At 40.6% G+C, this 23,582-nt stretch overlaps 3 protein-coding genes across 6 annotated transcripts in view; 1 reads left to right on the top strand and 2 right to left on the bottom strand.

Annotated features, from left to right (window-relative positions):
- si:ch211-129c21.1 (uncharacterized protein LOC563087 homolog) overlaps positions 1-1,218 on the bottom strand; it is a 21,769-nt gene extending 20,551 nt beyond the window's left edge. Inside the window, exon 1 of the mRNA XM_034881509.1 lies at positions 1,096-1,218. The gene's annotated coding sequence lies outside the window, so the exon portion shown is untranslated. The remainder of the gene's footprint in view (positions 1-1,095) is intronic.
- Positions 1,219-1,545: 327 nt separating this feature from the next.
- On the bottom strand, positions 1,546-7,988 carry LOC117951029. 3 transcript variants are annotated; one of them, XM_034882500.1, is made up of 5 exons: positions 7,213-7,627; positions 6,564-6,944; positions 6,081-6,137; positions 5,499-5,633; positions 1,546-2,137 (listed from the first exon to the last, which is right to left on the bottom strand). In XM_034882500.1, the coding sequence occupies exons 1-5, from the start codon at positions 7,244-7,246 to the stop codon at positions 1,971-1,973; spliced, it is 774 nt and encodes a 257-aa protein (XP_034738391.1). In that variant the 5' UTR covers positions 7,247-7,627; the 3' UTR covers positions 1,546-1,970. The 3 variants fall into 3 exon arrangements, with proteins under 3 accessions (XP_034738391.1, XP_034738392.1, XP_034738393.1); XM_034882502.1 differs by lacking the exon at positions 1,546-2,137 and adding an exon at positions 4,972-5,221 and having other exon boundaries at positions 7,213-7,988; XM_034882501.1 differs by lacking the exon at positions 6,081-6,137 and having other exon boundaries at positions 7,213-7,623.
- Positions 7,989-10,417: 2,429 nt separating this feature from the next.
- On the top strand, positions 10,418-23,139 carry fsd1 (fibronectin type III and SPRY domain containing 1). 2 transcript variants are annotated; one of them, XM_034880475.1, is made up of 13 exons: positions 10,418-10,623; positions 11,452-11,547; positions 11,642-11,773; positions 12,816-12,917; positions 13,171-13,193; positions 13,613-13,734; positions 15,095-15,304; positions 15,397-15,495; positions 15,633-15,780; positions 16,076-16,158; positions 17,374-17,625; positions 21,576-21,664; positions 21,780-23,138. In XM_034880475.1, the coding sequence occupies exons 1-13, from the start codon at positions 10,609-10,611 to the stop codon at positions 21,888-21,890; spliced, it is 1,482 nt and encodes a 493-aa protein (XP_034736366.1). In that variant the 5' UTR covers positions 10,418-10,608; the 3' UTR covers positions 21,891-23,138. The 2 variants fall into 2 exon arrangements, with proteins under 2 accessions (XP_034736366.1, XP_034736364.1); XM_034880473.1 differs by lacking the exon at positions 10,418-10,623 and adding an exon at positions 10,630-10,800 and having other exon boundaries at positions 21,780-23,139.
- The last annotated feature ends 443 nt before the right edge of the window (positions 23,140-23,582 follow it).

Below are 23,582 nucleotides of genomic sequence, written 5' to 3'. Positions count from 1 at the left end.
ATATATATATATATATATATATATATATATATATATATATATATAGATTATGAGCCTTCATGTGTGTGTTCTATAACAGCAGTTACACACTTTAACATGTGCGTCAGCAATGCTGCAATTTAAACACACTAGTTTAACACTTAATATCAAGGGGACACAAATTAGTTTTCTTTTCACCTTTGGAGTCATTGCAAATAGAGTGAGTGTGTGTGTGTGTGTGTGTGTGTGTGTGTGTGTGTGTGTGTGTGTGTGGCTTACAGTAAAAACACAAAGGAAACAGGCATCAAGTCTACTCAGAGACCACAGAGTTCCAGTGTATTGTGTGGTGTAGCAGTGTGCAGTGACCCCACTGAGCTGCAGTATGACAGCAGAGCAAGTGCACTGACAGTAAGTAGTACATCCTCTAGCCACACACACACACATCTTGTGCTGTAATTCTCACCGTAAAACTGCACACCCTAAAATATCTGGTTAACCTCATACATATACTATTCGGTTGGATTCAGTCACACTGCTGACAGAATGTTCTGATGGTGAATAAATAATGTAGCTCTAATAATGAAGACTAAATGATACACAAAATAAAAACTTGTGTCATTTCTTCATGCACAAGCTGTTTCTTTTTGTGGACTATTTACCAAGAGATGTGTACATAATTCACTACATGGTACACTGTCACTGGTTTTTTTAATGGGGAGAAAATCTGTGTAGTCTAATTAAGCTTAATAAATACAGTTTGGTTTGTGGTTCCAAGCATTTACCCCACAGGATTTAACCACATTATCCGTAGCTTTGCCACTTGCCCTGAAGCTTCACCAGCAGCAACCCTTCAAGTGTCTCTCCCTGTCTGTCTGCGGTAGGGAAGTGTTTGCACGGCAGCCTAAACGCGTATCCTACGCTTATTAGATTTATCCAATAATCTTAGATAAGACAGAGAAGTTACAGTGCTACAGCCTCTCAACCCCAACAGGTTGCCAAACCAATTCCCACAACCAGCCCGAGGTCCGCGGAAAAAACAACAACAAGCCTTTGGGGGGGAAACTGCGCACAAACAAGTTAATAAAGTCACATGTCAGATTTCCGAATCAGACTCACCTGGAGTTTCAGGATCTACATGAGAAACCCTTCAGGTTGCTGCTGGTTTTTCCTGCCTTGGATCTAGCTCGGCACTCCGTGCGCCACCTGTAACGTTCACTCCGCATCTGAATCCTGCAGGGAGCGCAGGATTCACGTAACGACCAACGTCACGTAATCTTACGTAACGTTAGATTAAACCTTCTTTAAAAAAAAAGGAAGAAAATAAAATAAAAAAGCCAATTAGCTGTAACCGCAAAACTATATTGAAGTTCCCTCTGATTTGAACTACTTGTGCACTTGTTGTTTTTTTTATGTGTATTAATCACATCCAAGGTATTTATCCCACGTCGGAGTGCAGAATTGAATTGTGATATCACGACAGAATATCACCATTGAGGGCTGCTAACATTCAAGATATTACAAACTGCATTTTCAGAATCTTAATATTTTAACATTTTAATATAAAATCTATAATTTGCACACAGTTGAAAAAAAACAGTAACAGCCACTCCCATATGAAAGTCATACTAGAAATACTAATTTGCAATAGCACTTTTTGCTTATTTACTATACAAAGGCTGCTGTTGGCAACATTTTCAAATACTTTTAGGAATTAAAATACAAACTAAAGAAACATAAAAGGGTAACAACATTTTGAATTTACCAATCGATAGCCTCAATCTGCCACCTAGTGGCTCATAGCTATTTATTTTACAGCGAATATCAGAGAGGAAGGCATTTCCACATTTCCACTTCTGTCTGAATCATCATCATCTGAGTCTAAATCATTATAACAATAAAAAGACTGTTCATTTAACCTGCACGGCAGTGAATAGACTGCAGGTAAAGGCCATGGCTAAATGAGAGGAGGGCTTGTGAGGCCCCTGACATCTTCATTGTTTGTATCTCTGTCTGCCATCGTAGTATCTGCGGCCTGGACTCGGGTTCTGGAGGTTTTGAGAGGAAGAAGCCGTCTTCAGGTTGCCCACCGGCATCGCCGGCCGAGGTGAAGGCTGTTTGTTGGCCACAGGACGAGTGTTTGCATAGATAGGATCTTCTCCTGCACCAGGAAGCAAAAACAAGATTCATTTCAGTTGATAGAATGAATTTAATATTCATTATGTTTGGAATACTACAATAAAATTGCAAAACAAAATCAAATATGATAATTGTTTTAGTAGCCTATTGATTATTAATCTAGTCAGTTTTTTTGTATGTTAATAGATTAAATATAAATAAAAAAATTACAGCATTGAACATTTGCTTAGAAGATACTCTTAGAAGATAGACATAATGTATTCTGGGTAAAAATTGAAAAAGAAAATACAGTTGGACCCTGACATTAGTAGAAGGTAGATTGTCATAATATAACAATATAATGTAAGCCATTTACTTCTAACAAAAACTCAGTTATGAAATGCATGATATAATAAGAATGATATCCTTTTGACTTAAATAAAACATCATGTAATTTTCCTGGTTATTAGTTTTATTTTATTTCTATTTACAATTAGGCATTATCTATTTATCTAAGTCTGGAAGTGCGCGTGCACACACACACACGTACACGTACACACACACACACACACACACACACACACACACACGCCCTTACACACACGTGCTGTAATTCTGCAATAGATTTTTAGCAAATTAATCCAACATGATACACAAAATGAAAACCTGTGTCATTCCACAAGCTGTTTCTTTTTGTGGAGAGATTTGCACATTTTAAACTAAATGGTCTGTCATCTGTGTTGTCTAATTAAGTTTAATAAATACAGTTATGCTTGTGGTTCGAAACATTTTCCCCACACCCATTAATCACCCTATCCCGCCCACACACACAGACACACACACACACACATCGACAGTAACTACATTGTAAGCCCTTGACAACCTTTCATGTCCAGCTGTTCTGACATTCTCAAAACCGCAAAAAAGCAACATCATTTACATTCTGCAGCACAAAATATTTGACTCATGTTCCATAAGTAGAACAATAAATCAGTAAGTGCATCAATGCCACCAAAAATAACAATCAAATCTTTTTAAAGTCAAGATGCTCCAAATATAAAGAATCTTGGTCACTGCTGAAACTTCTGTTAAATTTCTCTCCCTGAAGGGTTACGTGCAGCAACACAAATACAGTACCCTTAAATATCTAATCCTCCTATTGTTAGCTGAAATCTATCCATCAACAAACATGCATTTTTCCAGTGTGTCCCCTTCCTTACAGTAACCGCAATGTAAAATACACAAACAAATAATTCTCCTGTCCTGCTGTGCATCAGATATTCGAACTCATAATACCATAGAAATCTTGTAGCATGACATGACATCCCCTGTATATAGGTATATGTTATGGTTTGGTCACAGCGGATGGAGCAGTTAGAAATAGGACTGAATCATCATCTGAGTCTAAATCATTATAACAATAAAACAATTTCTAACTGCTCCATCCGCTGTGACCTAACCATAACATTTAAAGCTTCTTACTCACACATCTTTTCCACTGAAAGAGCGTCCAGTGGCCGCGTTGAGATGTGACTATTGTATCAAAGTGAAACATGTTTTAAATGTGGTTAACATATAAAAGCGTTGTAAGCAAAATATCAAGATAATAACAAGGTAACTGAATTTCAAAAGACATCTGCCACTAATTCTTTTGGCATATTGACATCATAGGAACTGGGGGAAATTTTTGAAAAATGTATGTTTAAAAAAGGCCGTGAGTGGTGAATAAATGAATCTGACCATTAAATCATTTATACATAGATTAACCGTTTATAAAATTGTTTCCTTAGTTTCTCGGGGTACAAGCTGATGTCTTGTAACGTCTTGTTTTGTCTGACTAGCGCTCCACTACCCACAGTATTCTGTTTACAATGACATAAAAACAGACAGATACTTATGGTTGTTTGTTTTTTTATGAAATTACTCAAACAATCAGTCAATTTGTGAAATAGTTTCTGTCAGTTGAGTAATTTACCAACTCATAGTCTCACCTCTCGATAAAAATTAAGGAAAGATGTGAGATTTCACAAAACATTTTGATAACAATGATTTTAATTTGACGAGTGTGCAAAAGCAATTGAGAAGAAACGCCAGTAGTGGGTGTCTTAATTTTGTAAATGTTGGTTTCTACTCAAAGGGATATTTAATAAAGAAGAAGGAACATCTTTCTGTAAGAAAGCAACTTTTTAGTGACACTATGTAGAAATGTATTATCAGAGGTGTCAAGTGACAAAGTACAAATACTTTGTTTGCTTACTTTACGCAGAAGTTTTGGGTATCCATACCTTACTGGAGTAATTGTTTTACCACAGAATTTTTACTTCTACTTCTTAAATTTCCATTAATTTATCTGTACATTCTACTCCTTATATTTAAAAAAAAAGTAGTCTTAGTTAGCTACTCCTATTTCAGTTCGGCTTGATTTTGTTCCGGTCATCAACAACACAATAAAACACAAACAAATGCCGCCATCCAGATGGAATGAACCCGTTGCCCTCACAGATTCCTGCAGCTAAGCTTGGATGTACAGTACATATTTATGAACATATATGTTACAATAATGGCTGTTGATGACATGCCTCTGAAGTTAGATTTTTTGCACCATTACAATACTTATAGGCAACTTACGCTCCATGAAACACATGTAAATGCAAACATTTAAGGTTCTTTAATGCATTTGCATTATGCTGTGTTCATTTTCAATTGGCGTAAATGTGGCTGAAACAGGTGCATCCCAAATTTTTCAACATTAAAATTTTTATTTAACATTATAGTCATTTTGTCATTTTGGCGCGGCCCAAACTTTCGTCCTTAATGGCATTTTGGCCATTAAGGACAAATGGCATTTTGATGGCAAGGACTTTTTGTTCTTCGTGCACTGAGCTCTGCCTGCAAGAGAAGGGGCTTTGTCTTCAAAGACTGTGGGCTGTTTTAGAAATTAAAGTCTTTCTACATCCTTACTTAAACCACACAGCAGTAAACTTGTGTCCTACATAGCCATTTTAGATTGTCACACACTGTGCAGTTTAAACCACACAAACCACTTGCTTATTCAGTTTGCATCCACCAGCCACGAGTTGGACAGATATAGGCTACAGCACATGCTTCTTTTGTTCTCTCACTCAGACTATAGAGACACAAAGCAACACATTATCTCATCAAATCATTTCTTCTGTAAATTTCAAATTTACAAAAGGAAACCAGCAATGGCGTTTGACTTGACTGAACCTTTCTGTGAGAGTGTTTTTCTCTCACTCTCTCTTTTCTCCTGGCACCTTTCATCACAGTCGTGCGGCTTCTCTTGTCTACAGAGCTTGTCTCTAATCTACAGATTTTCACTGCAGCTTCACCAGTAGGTCAAGATGATTATCTAAACCTTCCAGCTAAAAACGGAAGACTGGTACCTCTGCTTCTGCGGAGTCTTCTTCTCAGCAAGACACACAGGACCAGCAGGACAATCAGGATGAAAGAAGATACCCCCAACAGGATCCACATCCAGTGGCCATCCAGCGAGAAGGTGTCTGTGGGAGACACGGTAGCTGTAGGAGAGAAAAATTTTGTCTTGAAATGTGATCCCACTTATGTCAATTAATGAACCATATCAGAGTGTGAATAGGTAGGCCAATGGCCAATGTGTGCGCACACTAGTTCTTTATAATGGACGTTGAATCATTATCACAATAACCAATGTACAAGAATAAGACTAATATAAAATGGTTTTTGTGAGCACTTTGAACGTGTGTTTGTCAAGCAATCAAGTTTACACCTCACTGAAGGATATATAACACCTTGAATAGTTTTGACCTCTCACCCCTGAGGGGTCTATATGTGGAAACTTGTTACTTCAGAGCGGCCACCGAAAAGTCCTCGCTCAACACCTCAGACTGCGCTGCGAGTTCTAAAAAGGCGAGGTGCATTATTCTAAGAGCTAGGTACACACATGCACGCACCCATTCATACATGCAGGCGCACACATGCACACACACCTTGTTTGACTGTCACTAGGGGTAGTGACGGGTGCGTTGCATGTTCCTTGCTCTGTGCTGTCACAAAGGAAACAGAATGATACTTTCATTTAGCAAGCCAGAATATGAATCCCTTCATGATGTAATGTTTCATCATATTAAACTTTACATCTAGCAACAATAAGCATTGCAAATAAATAATAAATGGTTTGTTAGCTTCTTAAATGTGGTTGTAAGCAGATAAGTAGTTTATTATTAACCCCTGCTATAGGTACTAATAAGTAGAGGCTGGTGTAAAAACCGATAATGGAAAAAAAATGTAGTAAAACACAGTTGTAATCATGTAATACATGTCACCATGGGAGGAAGTGTGATTTCTGACAAATACAACAAAAAAAACTGTATTAGAATACAAACCATTCATCAAATGTTTGTATACTACTTCTAAATAGCAGGACTTAAAGTAAAGGGTTACCATCTTTATCAGTTACACACGATACTTACAAATGATTAATTTTGTTCCGTTGCTGTGATTAGAGGTTAATGTGGGAATATCTATTTTGACTTCGCAAAAGTACCATCCGTTGTTCTGGTCCGTTACATTTGATTTAATGCAAAGTTGTTGCTCTTTGTTTCGCGGGTCCTGCGTTGTCTGGTTAGACACCACGGTGGTGAGCTTTGCAGATTTGTTAATGATCTCATCACAGAATAGCTCTGATCCAGGGAATGAAGATCCAGACGAGTTGAAAGACCATTTTACCCAAAATCTGCCATTGGTCTTAATCTTCAAACCGCATTCAAAGATCACAGAGCTACCAAAAGGAACTTCCACTGTTTTTTGCAATCCATCCAGAATCACAAACCTTTGATCAGATATCACCAGGGCTGCAAAAGACAGAGACAGATAGATAGATAGATAGATAGATGGATAGATAGATAGATAGATAGATAGATAGATAGATAGATAGATAGATAGATTGATAGATGTCAGTCTCATACTTTGCAGTATCAGTTTCTGAGAAAAAAACAACAGGCAAATGTGTTTCATTTTACAGTCGCTCTGAACACATCACATTTCAGTCTGTTCATTAAATATTCTCATATTACATTTATATTGTTTGTCCGCATGTTGTCTGTTTTTTGAGGGCCTTACCTGTGAGTAACAGCAGAGTCAACCACATTTCCATTGTTTCATGAAAGAGGTGTTCTCCTTCGCCTCAGACTCCTCATGTCTCTGCTGTATATCTCCACATATGACAGAGCTAGACACAAAAAAACTGTCTGTGTGGGTGGGAGGGAGGAGTTTTAGTTTTTTTTTCTTCATCTACTGTGAGAAGTTTGTAATTGTGCTGACTGGGGAGGGGATTGTTTCATACAGTATATGGTAAGGTTACTGACTGTAGTGGAGGTTGCATAAACAACAACTGAAGATGGAAAATAGTGTAGGCTTTAAAAAGAGAATTCTGACCTAACACCATTGTTGCAATTACTTCTTTTTTTTTTTAAACATCAAAGCAGGCTGCTACTGCTACCTCACTGCTAAAACTTTACATCCTGCTTGGGGGGGCACACTTCTGCAGATTAGAGGCAGACAGGGAGTCGCTCAGTGAGATATCATGCAGGCGCTGACTGGCTGAATAAAAATAAGAACAGCGCACACCACGATGATACCAGGGGTTTGTGAAACCCTGGTGGTTTTGGGTGCAAGGGTGCTAAAACGCATTTTACCTTGTCCCCACAGCGGTGTACAAGAACAGGAGTGCTTGGCTTCCTGTGACAGACACAACTGAGTATTATGGGGTAGATAAACTTTCTGATTCAATCTCCAACCACAAGCTAGAAGATAATTGCAAGAGAGACAACAAAGATGAGAGGTTATAAAATAGGTGACATTATTCTCACAGTACAGTTTCATGCAAGAGAGTGGAGATGAAAACAGAAATACTGTAAGATTCAAGATGTATTGCAATTGTTTTGCCATTTAGTTAGTTAGTTAGTTTTAAGCCCGACAGGCATTGGAAACAAGCAAAAGCTATAAATGCTGTGATGTTTGTAAATTGGAGATTTTTTGCACAAATGTTTATGTCAAAGCATCCTTCCCTATTCAAATCAACAGTCAATGAAAAATGAAATGGAAACAGTGTAACAGGCAAGAAACCTTATCAGAAATAAAAACACACATTACTTTATATTCACCTGTGGTTGTAAGATATTAACAGGCCCAATGGAAGGTCTAGTACAAAGCAAGAATAATGTGAGGTGTTTGTGACATTTTACAGTTAGGGTTAAAATATGTATTCTATGTAATCTATTCAGCACTGATATACTATGATATCTAGTATCACGTAGCTTTAGTTCACTTGAAGTCAAATGATGCAGTGTGAGAGTAAGTGTCTGTGTTTTATGTGTTTGTGACAGTGAAGACAAAAGGCCGCAAGAAGAAACTTCTAACATCAACCATGTGAACTTTTTCTTCATAGAGAGACTGAAAGTAGGTCCTGCCTGTAATGTAATCAGAGAAATTATCATAAATCATTTGTTCAGTGGGACAGTAGTTGAGATTTGAGTGGACGCTGTGTTTGAAATATACCTCATCTATATTTTCATTTAGACTGAAAATACCAAACATTCACATTATTATACTGTTTGTGGAATAAAAGGCAGGACTACAATGCTCTTATTTATCTCGCATTTCTTGGTTGTAACTTGTTTACAGCTGTGTGTCAAGCAAAGGTCTTTTTGGCTAGTGTGTTTTATGTAACCGTAACGAAATAAAGTAGCAATGTGTTACAAACTAATTTAACACAATTGTATTCATAATGCTGCTAAGGATGCATTGCTTACGAAGTTTGCTAGTCAAAAATATAAACGTACACATTTTCAATAGAACTTTTAGTCAAACTATGATTTGACAAACTTGTAAACAAATCCATATCAGCAAGTCTGAAATAAGAACCAAGGAAACAAAGGAAACAAAGAACAAAGGAAAAAAAAGAGCCAGGTTTACTGATTGCTAGTTGCTTTTTCTTTATTAATCAACTTGTGTCAGACCCGACTGGCAGAATAACCCAAACGCAGACAAGGAGTAGCTCAATGAAAGTTTATTGAAACTAATCCGTGAACCAGATGACCAACCCAGGTGAAGCAGAGGAAAAAGCTGTGACGGCAGGGGAGTGAAGACAATCCGGAGGTGTAGAGTGTTGATGGTCAGTAGCAGGATTACTGGATGTGCAGGCAGAGAGACAGATGTTACCAAATACGAATACAGACGTGAAGCAAACAAACAACCAGCAAAAGTCAGATGAGGCGCCAAACACATACTAGGTAGACTAACGATCCGACAGGGACTGGATGTCAGGTCACGGTATATGAGCTGGTGGTGATGATGATGAGAAGCAGGTGGGTGCTGGTGATTAGGCTGAGCAGGAACAGGTGATGGTGATTAGGCTGAGCAGGAACAGGTGATGAGTGTAGGAGGCCACACCTCCCCAGGTTGCATGGCAACAGGAACCATGATGCACAGACAGAGAAAAAACAAACACACAGACAGACAACAGGATCAGAGCGGGGGATGCCTGACAACTTGTTAGGGAGTTACACCGCTAAAGTAGTCTAAAACATTAACTGAGTTCTACAATATTATTTACTATAATTACACAGTTTACATATTATTCTCATGGTACATCTTTCTATAATAATATAATATAATATTATTGTTTTTCCCTAGTTTATGAGCTAAACATATATAATTCATCAAATTACCACAAACTAACTGGCAAAGACACTTGGGGCAATGTAGGCTATTAGTGTAGAAGTGTTGGTTGGTTTCTACAAAACAAAGTGAAGCTACCATCTATACAGTGTGCTGTGTGAACTGCACCCGATGGAGGCTGCCTTAGTCTTAATTATCATCAATCATAAATCAATCGTTTAACACCCTCATTCCCTTTGGTATGACAGTAATCAGTTTCACTTACAAAACGTTATTGACAATTTGAAGATTTCATCAAAATATTTGAAATAGGTTTTTAGAAGCCCATTGCCAGAACACAAATATTTGTTCTCATTGTGATACTGGATCTGCCTTTTAATTGTTGTGTTTTGTTCATTCTTACGAATATCATCTTATTAGATACTATAATCTTGCTTTTTTTGCAACCTTTTTCCCATCGCCCTTCAGCAAAAAACTTAACATATTTTTGATTGATTTAGATATATACTGATTATTAAACCCCATGGTTGGTCGTTTGCAAAAGCATAACATGAAATCTTTTCACTATGGTTTTCGTATCTACTTTTCTCCTACAGTACACGAAGGCAGCATTACTCACCCGCGAAACAGAAACATCAGTACCCAGAATCCTCTTCTGCCGCATGCGCGCTACGGCCCAAAGGCGTTGGTGGTTAGTGTCCGTCCGAAGATGCGTTGCACTCCGCCGGCAGCATCAGTACCAGGCCCGGCGTGCCAATAAATAAAAAAGCGGCGGACGGAGGAGAAATAACGGCGGTGTTTGCGGCTCAAGCGGCGCCGGTGCATCTTAGCGGCGAGATGGGAGACCAGAAGGTGAGCCGGAGCCGGAGGAACAGGTGTCTCTGATGGGGGAAGCCGTTTCAGGGCGTAACGTTAGTGTACAAAGGAAGGAGGGGACAAGCTGCAGAATTGGGGAGTTTGTGGATGCAGTACGGAGTCGTATTCCCCAGTGATGTTTTATATTTGAATCAGTGTTTTTTCCGGTTCAAGGTGAGGTTTATCTTGAGCATGCCATCGTTGACTTTGTTATCGGTGTATCGGTGTACAGTCAGGGACGGGGGGCCTTGGCGCAGTTCCTCTCGCATCAACAAACATTACACAGTCTTCCGCATGCATGATCAACTCTAGATGAAATATAGCCTAACGGGAGTGGGAACATGTCAAAGGAATGATCCTTATAACAGTCGACCTAGTGTGTGCCCAGTGCTTTGAAGTCGGCTGTTCAATGGTTGTGGAGCTGCATTATTAAATTATAAATGCGCATCCTTCCGCCCGTGAAGTGTCCTCCCACTCTGTGCACTGAGGCTAGGTCCCTCTCTGATCCCATCCAGTACTCAATAACAAATGCTAATCATGTTTAAATGGCAGCTCAAAGCCTTAAGCTCCTTGTGTCCTTTCCATCCAAACACTGACTGGCACAACCTCCACCATGAGGATGCACCTAAGCCCCAATATGAGCTGTTCAATTCACGTGTTTGGTTAGAGGAGAGACATGCACTCATTCAGCCCTCTGTGCCACGATAGAGAATATTATTCTGTATAGGCTTTGCTTTTGATGGTCTAAAAGGAGCAGATTTAGTCTTTTTTTCAGGCATGGCAGAATGTTAAACACTCAAAAATCAGATTTTGCCTTTTCTTTAGGAATCTCTGCGTAAGATCACCCACACGCTGGCCATGAAGAATGAGGAGATTTCAAACTTTGTCTGCACTCTCAAACAGAGCCTCAACAACTTAGAGGTACCAAAACGTACATGGCTGCACAAGGTATATTCATCCAGCTACAGAAGAGGTTACGTCCTGTATTCACTCATTTTTGTTGTGACGCCACCAGGCAAACTCCAGCCGAGTCCAGGAGGACTTGGAGTCTGAGTTCGCCTCCCTCCACTCTGTCCTGGACGAGATGAAGGATAACATGGTGACACGCATCAAACAGGAGAGAGCCAGCCGCACATATGAGCTACAGGTAGCTGCTGTTGTCTTTGATATTTCTTGGACAAATTGATAGCACATTTATGTAATTTAATTGACATTCTCTCTCTGTTGTACATCATTTCTTGCCATATCTTGAACACCAGGTTAATAGTGGGGCATAGCCAGACCTATGTCCACAGTGCTGTGGAGTGAGGTCTGGCTACACCACACACACATTCTGGGATATAAGGAAAAAACCCTCTGCGTTGTTTGGATTTCTTTAAACCAATCATAATCGGCGCTAAGCTCTGGTCAAAGCAACTGTGGCTCTGCAAAATAGTCTTGTGAAGGAACTTGTTTTGGTGGAACATTTGTACCCTGCAAAAGAAAAATCCACATACAATATTCACACAAGATAGTAACGAGAAATTTAAATTAGCTGGATACATGGTTAAACGTATTGTTTTCTTCCCAGTGTGTATTTTGTGCACAGCAATCCCTGCCAATCAGTCCCAAAAATCCCAGTTAGTAAATGAGTTGCCGTAAACTTATTCTTGTAAATCTTAACAACCGTACTCCAAAAGAACCAAGCAGGCCTCCCTTTTTGTAATATCCAAATCTTCTTTAAGGCTTGCCCTTTTCAGCTTGTAGCTTGCTAGCTCAAAGTTGGTTGTTCCAGCGTCAAAGTGTTTTTTATATAGGCATCACAGAGCGGAAGGTGAGGGGATCCTGGATGTTGATCCAGACTACAAAATGAAAGATGCCTGATAAATGTTAGTCTATTTCTCCAAATTCATGAGAGCACAAAAGAAGCCTTTAAATTCCAGGCCATTCAGAAAGAGATTATTATTAATTAATTAAATTAAAGTTCTGTCACCAAACAGCTGATTTTGACTTGATCCATTTTTGCAGTAGTTTTACAGCAACTATTCCAGCTCACATGCACTGGAAACAAGGTGTTCTCTAATTCTTAAAGTTCTCAGCCTCAGGACCAAGCCGTGACTCTCAAATGATGTGGCAAACTCCATCGCTTTGGGGAGAGCACAGTAATCCCATTATATTAAAGATGACTGTGTGTGTTGGTAATTTGTCAGAGTCAGCTGAGTGCCTGCTCCAAAGCCCTGGAGAGTTCAGAGGAGCTTCTGGAGCTGGCCAATCAGACGCTCTGCTCCTCTACGACGGACGGTTTCAATCAGGTAACTGACTCACTCCACCGCTGATGTTGTGATGTCGCACTGTTCCATCTGCTGTTGTCTGTTTACAACTCTATTTTTAATGACTGATGGTGAATTTCAGTGTCCATATTATACATATTATTGAATCTGTCTTTCCTGCGGCTATTTTAACAGCCACCAGTAACATTTTGTGTTAACAACATGATGGGCTTCAACTCAGTTTTCTCTTCGCTCCGTATCTCTCTCCTCTCTTTTTCCTGCTTCTCGTCTCCAGGCGGCCAAAGACATTAAGGATAGGTATAGTACTCAGCCATCCATTGCTTTCCTTTTGTCATAGTTTTCCTGTAAGCATTGAGCCAACTCATATTGTGGCATGCATGCTTTCAAAATACAGTGGCCAGTACCACACCCATGTCGTAGACAATAAGTACCATAGAAAACTTTCCACTCAAGGGCCTTTTGTTTCCCACTGTGTCATCCTGTGTCAGCCCCCGCCTCCTCCTCTCCTCCCTGGATGAATTCCCTCTCTAGCTTTGCTTTAAACCTTGATTAGATTGATGAGGTCCCAGTAGTACCAGAAGTCTAGTTAGTGGCCTTTCCTTAGTGAGAAGTATTAGAATCTTCAGTTTTTGCCTCTTATCCCGATAAATAATGGACAACGCTTGTTTCCACTCTGTGTGTTTTGTGTGTTTTTGTGTGTCTCTCTTTGTCTGCAGCGTGACAATGGCTCCAGCCTTTCGCCTCTCCCTGAAGTCTAAAGCCAGTGACAACATGAGTCACTTGATGGTGGATTTCAGCCAGGAGAGGGGGGTGTTGCAGGGCCTCAAGTTTCTCCCAGGTCTGCTCCACTTTTAATACAAAGAATACAGACGGTGACTACAGCAGGGGTGTAATGTAAATAAGTAAATTCACATCTCCATTTCATGCTGCTTCATATTCAGTTATCGTAGTTTTTGCTGCACTACATTTAACAGTTATAGTTACTAGTTACAGGCTGGTAAACGTACAGTGAAAGTATACCAGCCTGTTTGCAATGCAAATCAATTTGCTTAAGGTACCCACATAGTTTTGTTGTTTCAAGCTCCAATCTGTTCTTTGGACAAATTTAGTTTGAATCAAAACTATTCTTACTTTATTAACATATATATTTTCTCATGTTTTTGTGAAATAAAGGTTTTAGACTCCTATAAAGCCAGAATTGTCTTTTTTAAATTGGGGTTTTTGCACAGTTACAGATGGAACTGCCAAACACACCTGTATATTATTATACCTTTGATACTTAATGTTAATTTTGATGATTGCGACACAAGTGCAAAAAAAGTCGTCAACAAATGCTGGGAATTGTCGTCTTATATAGACAAAACAGTAGAAGCTAAAAAATCAGTAGCAACTACGCAGGCATTAACTTTAAGCATTACCTCTGGGCCTTTGTTTCAAATCAAACACTGTCACAGTGTCTAATCACATCAAAAACAATGACCGTGTGAAACCAGTTGCATGTTGCATTGGTTTCAATAAACTCCTTATCATTATTTTACATACATTTAATGTGAAAAGGGGTCGCACATAGCGATGAAACCATAGAGAATTATCAGCCAACTCTGCAGCTGTGTGAGGCCTTTGAACCCTTTTCAAGGCACTGGTGTGGTTTTGCAGCCTACATATTTACTGTAGGTCTCCACGCTAGCAGCTGTTTTGAGCAAAAAAGCTCTCATGCAGCCACTGTACGCCGCCTGTTTAGCACCAAACTGCTAAAGAGAGCGAAATTAGCCTCTGGATTTAGACGTTTTAACATTTAGCAGTTAAAGAGACAGATATTCACCTCCCGAGACTGAATATTGTGCTCACATTCATAAAGGTGTGGGGGGGCACAAACATGACTCCAGATCCAATTGATGTGCAAATACACAATTGTTTGCTAACCAAAGCTAATGTATATGCTGGGCTGTGCTCTGACAGCTTGTTTTTAAAAATAATTGATGCAGCTTTAACATTATTCCCATGTAACAACTCACGCCATGATAAATTCAAACTTAATCCACTATTTCAAAATAACATAATAATCATTTTGAACCTGCTCATGTCTCATTAAATAATATTTCACCAAGAATCTGATTCTGTAGTGAAAAAAGATTAAGAGTGTTGCGCAAGAGTAGAAGGAGAGGATTTTGGATAATAAAACTGTATTTTCTCTCTAGTTCCAGCCACTCCAGAGATCCAGGTCTCAGAGTGCCAGGTCTGCGATAACACGGTGACAGTAGTTTGGACCTTACCGGAGCCCGACACCAAGATAGACCACTACATACTGGAGCATCGACGCACAAACCACGAGGGTCCGCCGCGCATCAGAGAGGACTACCCCTGGATGGTTGTAGAGGGGATACGAGAGCTGGAGCACACACTCACCGGTACGAGGAGCATAGAAAGGAGGTGTTTGACATTTTGTTGTAGAACTTTAATGAAGAGGACTCATAAAGGATACTTGTGTTTTTATTCTCAGGTCTGCGCTTTGACACCCGGTTCATGACTTTCCGAGTGAGAGCGTGTAACAAGGCCGTTGCAGGAGAGTTCTCTGAGCCAGTCACACTAGAAACCCACGGTGAGAAAACACAAACTAGGTTTTACGTAAGGCTGTATTCTTCTTTCACTATGATTGACAATGCACGAAAGTTGATAGAAATGTAATTGTTGGATCAGGTTTCTCATATAAAGACCTGACTCATTTTCTATTTGCAGCCTTCACCTTCAAACTGGACGCTGCTTCGTCCCACCAGAACCTGAAGGTGGAGGACTTGAGTGTGGAGTGGGACAGCTGTGGAGGAAAGATACAGGACATCCGCAAAGAAAAGACCCGAACCAACTCCCCAATGCACTCTCCTGCCAGGTGTGTATTATTGTGAACTGCAGTGTCTTTACACCTGGGCTTGTACTTACTGGCGTTAAGAATAAATCTAAAAAGTGTGTGTGTGTGTGTGTGTGTGTGTGTGTGTGTGTGTGTGTGTGTGTGTGTGTGTGTGTGTGTGTGTGTGTGTGTGTGTGTGTGTGTGTGTGTGTGTGTGTGTGTGTGTGTGTGTGTGTGTGTGTGTGTGTGTGTGTGTGTGTGTGTGTGTGTGTGTGTGTAAGAATTCTTTTATGCGTTTTGGTGTTTGTTGCTTACCATCTGTCTCATCTGTAATCAGGTCGGCCCTGATGTCACCTAAGAGAGCGCCGACAGCCCGGCCCGGCAGAGACCGATTTACAGCTGAGTCCTACACAGTGCTGGGTGAGAGAACACACACACACAAAAAAAGCACAATACATGTATTTCTACATCTCTAGGAGTAAAACACCACCAGACTGGAGTTGTACAGTTATTGAACCTGGGCCGTTCTGGCAGCATAAATTATTTCACTGCTTTAGGTTCAACCTCAGTGGGTGGAACAAGTAACTTAATAGCATTAGGCCTTCATCCACTTCTCAGTAAAAAGGGGACACTATGAGCCCTTGTACACTGCATTTTAAATGCATCTCGCCTTACTAGGTCTGCAGGCTAGCTTATTAGCCTTGCTACACGAGCCTGTAAGCTACCCAGGTAGGGTGTTTAGCTAGCCTGCTTAGCTTCCAAAATGAATGTTTCACTCAATAGATAGGGAGAAATAGTATTTTGTATTTATGCGTTTATCCACGTTTAAACTAGGGATGCAATGATTAAATAGATTTTGCTGGTACATTATGACACACAAATTTAAAAATGTCAAATACCCCACCAAATAGACCACTGTAGATGTTAGTTTAAAAACACTCTTTTCAGCTAGCCGACAGGCTAATCGCTAGCATGTTCGGAGTAGAGCCTAGCAGCCGGTGTTCTGTCGCGGTCTTGCGTGTTGTTTTCGTGACCACGCCCTGAGGCAAAAGTTTGCTGGCCGAGATTTGCGAGGTGTTTTGCTGTGTGGAAACCTTCTTAAACTGTCTATGGTGGAAACCTAACGTGACAGTCAACACTCGCTCGGACTGGCGTCTGATTTCATGTGTGAAGCGCATGTGCGCACGCCAGCGTTTATGTTGTCAAGGTTTAATAAGAACTGCACACACTACACACATAATATGCAGTTAGTTAACATTGTAGCTCGGAGCCTTTACGATTAATTAAATGTGACATTTTATTGCGCGGTTAACAATGAAATCGGTTAATTGCTGCATCCCTAGTTTAAACCAGACTCTACCCAACTTTTGCACCTTCCATATCCTTTTTAACCTTGTGTATAACAGATTGTTCGTTGTTGCCATTCAACAGTTTCGTACATGTTAAACCCAACTCATGATTTTCATTGGATGTTTCCTCTGTAAAACTGCCAACACAAAATGTTTTCACAGAACTGAAGTCTGAATGTCTCTTTCCAAATTAGACTTACTAAAAAACAAACGTGTAACCTCACCTACCAAACGACACAACAGATTTGTGTAGACATTAATTATCTGGGCTTATGTCTCATGACAGCTGACACGATGATCGACTCTGGCCAACAGTACTGGGAGGTGCGGTTTGACAAGGAGAGCAAAGCCTTTGCTGTGGGTGTAGCCCTGCGGAGCCTCGGAAAATTCGACCAGTTGGGGAAAAGCAGCGCTTCCTGGTGCATCCATCTGAACAACTGGCTGCAGCAGAGCCTCACAGCAAAGCACAACAACAAGGCTCGAACACTGGACTGTGCCATCCCAAACACTATAGGAGTCTACGTCAACTATGACGAAGGTACAATTAAACACACATAGGGCCCTATTTTAACAATCTAAGCGCACGGCGTGAAGCGCCTGGCGCAGGTGCAATCAGGGTCTCTCCAAATCCACTTTTGCTAGTTTGGCAAAAACATGGGGCAAACGCTCTTATTGGGTGAGCTAGAGGCTGCCCCTCTAATTCGCTTTTAAAACCAGGCGTGTTTACCTTGGCGCATTGCTGTTATTATTGCAAAATTGCACCGTAATATTTATATTTGTAATCTTTTGCATGTTTGTGTGCGATTGCACTTGTGTGTGTGTGTGTGCGTGTGTGTTAGAGTGCGGATCGGGCCGGATTTTTCTGTCCGAGCCCGGCCCCCGTCCGACAGAGCAGTAACCGAACCCGACCCGAGCCCGACAGGCATTAAGATATTTATGTCCGAGCCCGACCCGAGCCCGACACAGTTAAAATCGCATTTGTTTCTCATACTAATGACACATGTACGTTTGTTTGTGTGGAAAGCCCGCTTTTATTAACATCATATGTGGGGGATTATGTCAGTAAATCTGAGTAAAATAGATACCTTGCTTAACCTGTATTGATAAGCCGCCCCAATAAGAGACGCGGTAATTCAGCATTCACTCACACATATACTGTGCATGTTTAGTTTAATGCCTTGCTGCCGCTGGTGAGAATGTAATATAATAGGTTTACTTGATATAGCACCTTTTACAGACAAAGTTTCAAAGTGCTTCACATGATAAAACTTTGTATACTACAGTAAGACCCAAACAGTAAATAAGCAAGCAAAAAAGAAAAAACTAACCAATAGAAATAAAATCTCCAAAGTTATAAACAGGAAAAAAGAATAAGTTTACACAAAAAAATGTTCAATGCCTTATGCCGCTGATGTGACCGAGCCCGACCCGAACCCGAGCATCCTTTCTAAAAATTAGTTTGAACCCGGCCCGGCCCGTCGGGTACCGTCGGGTCCCGTTGGGCTCGGGTCGGGTATGCATCCTCTAGTGTGTGTGTGTGTAGCACAGTGTGTGCACGCTATGCATAAGCCTAGATGCATTTTACTAATTTGCTGTTAAAATAACAATGAAATGGTGCGCTATTGACTTTAGACCTGGTTTTTGTTGGTCAATGGCGCAATTACTTCCCCCTGCCTCAAGATAGCAGTACATCAAGAATGCACCTGAACACACCTTCCTGTAAGACCAGCACGCCCATGATCGCAAAGATGAGCGCATGTGCATTTGCTATTGAAACAACGTGGGCACTGGATGGGAAATTGACAACTGCGTTGGTCTTAAACTAGCAAAGACACCTGCGTCGGGCATTGTGCTGCGCCGGGTGCAAGATAGAGCCCTAGAGTAACTGTTTGAATGATCCCAGATAGAAACACTGTTGGTCTGTTAAGTGTTGAGGATTTATCTCAGAAGTTAGCTGTTCATCAGAGTGATGGCGTCTTGAAAAAAAACTGTTCCTGAGTCTGTTGGTTTTGGCATACAGCGCTCTAAAGCGCTTACCAGAGGGGAGAAGCTGGAACAGGTTGTGTCCGGGGTGAGATGGCTCTGCAATGATGGTTCCTGTCTGTTCCCTGACTCTGAAAGTGTATAAGTCATTAACGGAGGGCAGGTTGGCACCGATGATCTTTTCTGCAATCCTTACTGTCCGTTGTAGTCTGCTCCGGTTCTTTTTTGGTGACAGACCCAAACCAGACAGTGATGGACGTGCAGAGGACAGACTGTAGAAGTGGATCAGCAGCTCCCTAGGCAGGTTGAGCTTCCTGAGATGGCGCAGGAAGTACATCCTCTGCTGGGCCATCTTGATGATGGTGTCAGTGTTGGACTCCCACTTTAGGTCCTGGGATATAGTGGATCCCAGAAAGCTGAAGGATTCCACAGCAGACACAGGGCTGTTGAGGCTGATGACTGTTGTGTTGTCAATGAACTTCAGGAGTTTAACAGACGGGTCTCCTGAGGTGCAGTCGTTGGTGTAGATAAAGACGAGCAGTGGGGAGAGCAGACACCCCTGGGGGGTGCCAGTACTAACAGTCTAAATGTTCCTCAGCTTCACCTGCTGACTCCTGTCAGTCAGGAAGTTTGTGATCCACTGAAAGGTGGAGGCTGGCACAGTGAGCTGGGAGAATTTGGTGCTGAGGATGCCACATCAAGGATTTAATCCTGTCTGACCATAATCCTGTCAGATTATTTTTTGGGCTTTCCACCTTTGTTTCTCAAAAGGACAGCTATGTGAGAAAAGGGAGTGAGAGGGGGGATGCAGGAAATTGTCACATGTCGGATTCAAACCCTGGACCCTCTGCGTCAAACCTCAACGTACGCGTGTGCCTGCTCTACTACCACTGTCCCAATCCAGCTATTTTTAAATCTTGAGCTCAGTGAGTTTTTCTTTCGGTAAATTTTCCACGAATGTGCTAGTTTCAGCATCTTCCACCACGTGCACTCGCTTCTGCTTCAGAGATCCGTCTTTTGGCCTTGCTGACTCTGCTCTTGGTTATTTTAATGTCCTCTTTAATTTCTCGGAAAGCGTCGCCATTTTCCTGGCAAAAGTCTCTCAGTTCTTGAAGTATCGTTTGTAAATCGACCATGAAGTCCGTTACCTGTTGAGATGATTCCTCAGGTTAAATACGGCAGTCGCCAACAATAGCTGTTTTGTCCACGGAGGAGCTTGTTTTTTCACCTGAACGGCAGTATTTCAACTCCCTTTCATAACATTAGCGCCAAATCAATAGCACATATTTCTTTGAATGTTTTAAGCCTCTGAAAGAAAGCGTTATATTGCCAAAAGTTACTCTGCTGACCTCATGGCTGCTCAACCGGAAGTTGTGATAATAGTACTTTTAAATATTTTTTGTGCTGAAAACAAGTCAATGGTCAGAAAGGAATCACCCAATAATTAAATGATTAATTTATCGATCTAAACTGGCAAACAATCCAGGGCTCCATCTTCCCAGATGTGAAGATGGAAACATCTTTTGAATGGAAAACCCTGCCAGAAAGGCAACATAAAACATTGCATTTAAAGGGTAGCGGGTGTGTACTCTCTCTCTTGTGTTGTGTTGTATTACAGATGAAGCCGTCTGTCTTCGTTGGCTGTCACAGAGGTTTATTCTGATACATAGCAGAATAGTGTTTCACAATCACGTGCATCACTATAAAGAGCTCCAGTTAGCACAAAACAGGCTACGGCAGTCTGGTTAACAGTATTACACATGACATTAACAAAGTACCAGTAGGAAACTGTACCTGATAAATAGCAGACTAGTGTTGTCACTGTAAAGAGCTTTAGTTAGCTAAATGAAAACTAATCATTTAGTTTACTGTCCCCATGGTTGTATCATAAAAGTTAAGTTATCAGACTAGGCCCCAACCAGACTAGCAAGCTAGCACATTGTGGCAAACTTTCATTTAAGCTAAAACAAAAGAAACAAAACAAAAATGGTCTCTAATATCAAATCAGAGACCTCCCTGTGTGAGTGTAACGCATGCATACTAACGCATTATCTCAATGAACACATTTCCCTAACTATTACAGTGGAGATCAGAATATGTGATTTACCATGAACAGGCTGCAGACTGATGACGGTGTGTAAGAACTTTACTCTAAAGTCTGTAGGATAGCACCAATAGATGGCGCCTGTCTCATATGGAAACTACTAGTCAAATGAAGAGTTACCTTTTAATGGCTAGTGGAATTATTAACTCCGCTACGAAAGCAATACAACAGGTAAAACGTTAAATTATAAATTTAATATCTTTGGGTTTTGGACTGTTGACAAATGAAACAAGCAATTTTAAGACATTTTATAAACTAAACAATTCATTGATTTACTTTTTTTTAAATATATATATATATCTTTGATATTTCAGCACTATCAACATTGAGCATGGGTTAGTTGCAGCCCTACTTTTTAAATATAGTGCATATGTGTGATTTGCCTTCTTTATTTTCTCTAGGTGTTCTGTCTTTCTACAACTCCAAAACTAAACAGCTGATGCACACCTTTAAAACCAAGTTCCAGCAGCCAGTAATACCAGCTTTCATGGTGAGAAACCCTCCTTTAGGATCCTACTTATACAACTGTTATCTTAAGGACTGCTCTATTGTTCCTGTGACCTTTTCAGTTTTTAAACTTTGGGATTATGTGGTGCTCCCTGCAGGTGTGGAACGGCAGTTTTTCAGTACTGACGGGCCTACAGGTTCCCAGTTTGGTGCAAAGCGGCCAGAGGAAGAACAGCGGCACCAGCAGCTCCAACGCCAGCCTCACCTAGACCCATCCACTCAGCTCCCCCCCAACCACAGCCACCGCTGCAAAACATCTGCCTCTGCCCTGGCTGCAGTCCAAGCCATACCATGCAAAAGTTAGCTCCTTGGAGTATGATGGTCCAGCCTGGTCCAGTGTCTGTGTTGCATAACAACAAAAATCCTGAGTGAGTTATCGTGCTGTCAGTCACAGTGACAGGTGTATGACTCCGGCTGTTGTTGTTGTTGATGATTTGGACACATTAGTCTTTCTAGTTTTTCCTCTTCCTTCACATATCATTTAGCATTGTCCCACTGCTGCTAGAGCAAAGATTTAGCGCTGGCCGCTGCCCTCCCTTCCTTGCCATTATTAAAACTGTCAGTCGTACTGTCAACGCAGCCTGCTGCAGGTGCAGGGTCGAGGCCTGTTGTGGTAAACGCCTGTCCTGTCTGCTCTCTCCCTGTGCCTTCCTTCTCATTTCCAAACTGATAGGCCAAATCGGGTGATCCATACCAATAGTGTCTCCCCATTTCCATTTAAAAAACAATGTCTTGTGTCAGTGTCATTATAACCTGGTTGTAACGTAGCTTATTGGTAAATGATCACCTACTGAATCTGCCCTCTACCTATCAACCAACCTATTTAACCCAAATAAAAACCTGCTCCTATATAATGCTACTGAATAGAAGGCTCATTAAAGTTCATTTAAATAAATTTAAGTTTAAATTCAACTTTACTTTGCCAGGAACTAATGGATCATAAGAACAACACATATCATGGATGTTGTATTTCTTGCCAAGGCATGCAAACCTAATAGTGTTTTACTGCATTTCACTTTTTGTAGACGGGTCCCACACTTTGCGTGCAAGATCATTAAGCCTCCTGATAAAGTTTTGTTAGTTTTAAATCCAAGTCAGTGTTTGGTGTGGAGTTTAATCAGACAGCCAGGCTCTGTTCAGAAATTTAGAAGGGAGTTTTTAATCAGTGTACTCCATGTAGAGGTAGGTCATTAGATATGGCTGGAACTTTGGAAATGGCTGTACTGTATTCATTCTATTCACCTGATTACACCCTCATGCTTGTTTATACAGTATGTATGTGTCTTTACCTACAGTGGCTTGAGAAAGTTTACACACCCAGGCTAAAGGGGATTAAAAAGAGGAATAAAAAAGCATCTTTGGAAATTGATCTTAATGCCGGATTTAAAAAGAAATCGGAAAATCCAACACCAAATTTTTTGTGAATGAATAATGTATTGTACATAAATAAATGTTCGTCCCTGGCATGGTTTTATCTCAGTTAGACTAATATCTGGTTTGAATTTGCATTGAGAACTTTATCAGGATGCATATTATCCTGATCCATGATATAACTGGCCTTTAAAGATAAAAAAGGGGCCTGCCTCTATGGGAATTTAACATAGGAGTGTGTATACTAATGCCCCCTGTATTTTAAGGAAGAACATGTAGTTATTTACAATACATCATTCATTCACAAAGAAAATTGGTGTCCTTAAATGGTTGGATTTTCCTAATTTTTTTTTAATTAAGGCATTAAGATCAGTTTCCAAAAGATGTTTTATTATTCCTCTTTTTAATTAACTTTAGCCTAAGTGTGTAAACTTTCTCAAGCCACCGCACAGTAATAACATCACTTTAATTGCTAAAGAGGAATCCCATTACGAGTAGTGGACCGTCTGTAGTCCAAATATAACCAATAG

Source organism: Etheostoma cragini, chromosome 9, assembly GCF_013103735.1.
Source record: "Etheostoma cragini isolate CJK2018 chromosome 9, CSU_Ecrag_1.0, whole genome shotgun sequence".
In the NCBI taxonomy this organism is placed as follows: domain Eukaryota; kingdom Metazoa; phylum Chordata; class Actinopteri; order Perciformes; family Percidae; genus Etheostoma; species Etheostoma cragini.
This window is presented reverse-complemented; position numbering and strand designations above follow the sequence as displayed.

Excerpts from the sequence above, each read along its gene's own strand:
- fsd1 (XM_034880473.1), top strand. The coding sequence starts at position 10,735 with ATGCAGTACGGAGTCGTATTCCCCAGTGATGTTTTATATTTGAATCAG. Across the intron at positions 11,548-11,641 it reads AGAGCCTCAACAACTTAGAG|GCAAACTCCAGCCGAGTCCA; the intron begins GTACCAAAACGT and ends TGACGCCACCAG. Across the intron at positions 11,774-12,815 it reads GCCGCACATATGAGCTACAG|AGTCAGCTGAGTGCCTGCTC; the intron begins GTAGCTGCTGTT and ends GTAATTTGTCAG.
- LOC117951029 (XM_034882500.1), bottom strand. The coding sequence starts at position 7,246 with ATGGAAATGTGGTTGACTCTGCTGTTACTCACAG. Across the intron at positions 6,945-7,212 it reads GACTCTGCTGTTACTCACAG|CCCTGGTGATATCTGATCAA; the intron begins GTAAGGCCCTCA and ends TGTCTTTTGCAG. Across the intron at positions 6,138-6,563 it reads CGGAACAAAATTAATCATTT|CACAGAGCAAGGAACATGCA; the intron begins GTAAGTATCGTG and ends CCTTTGTGACAG.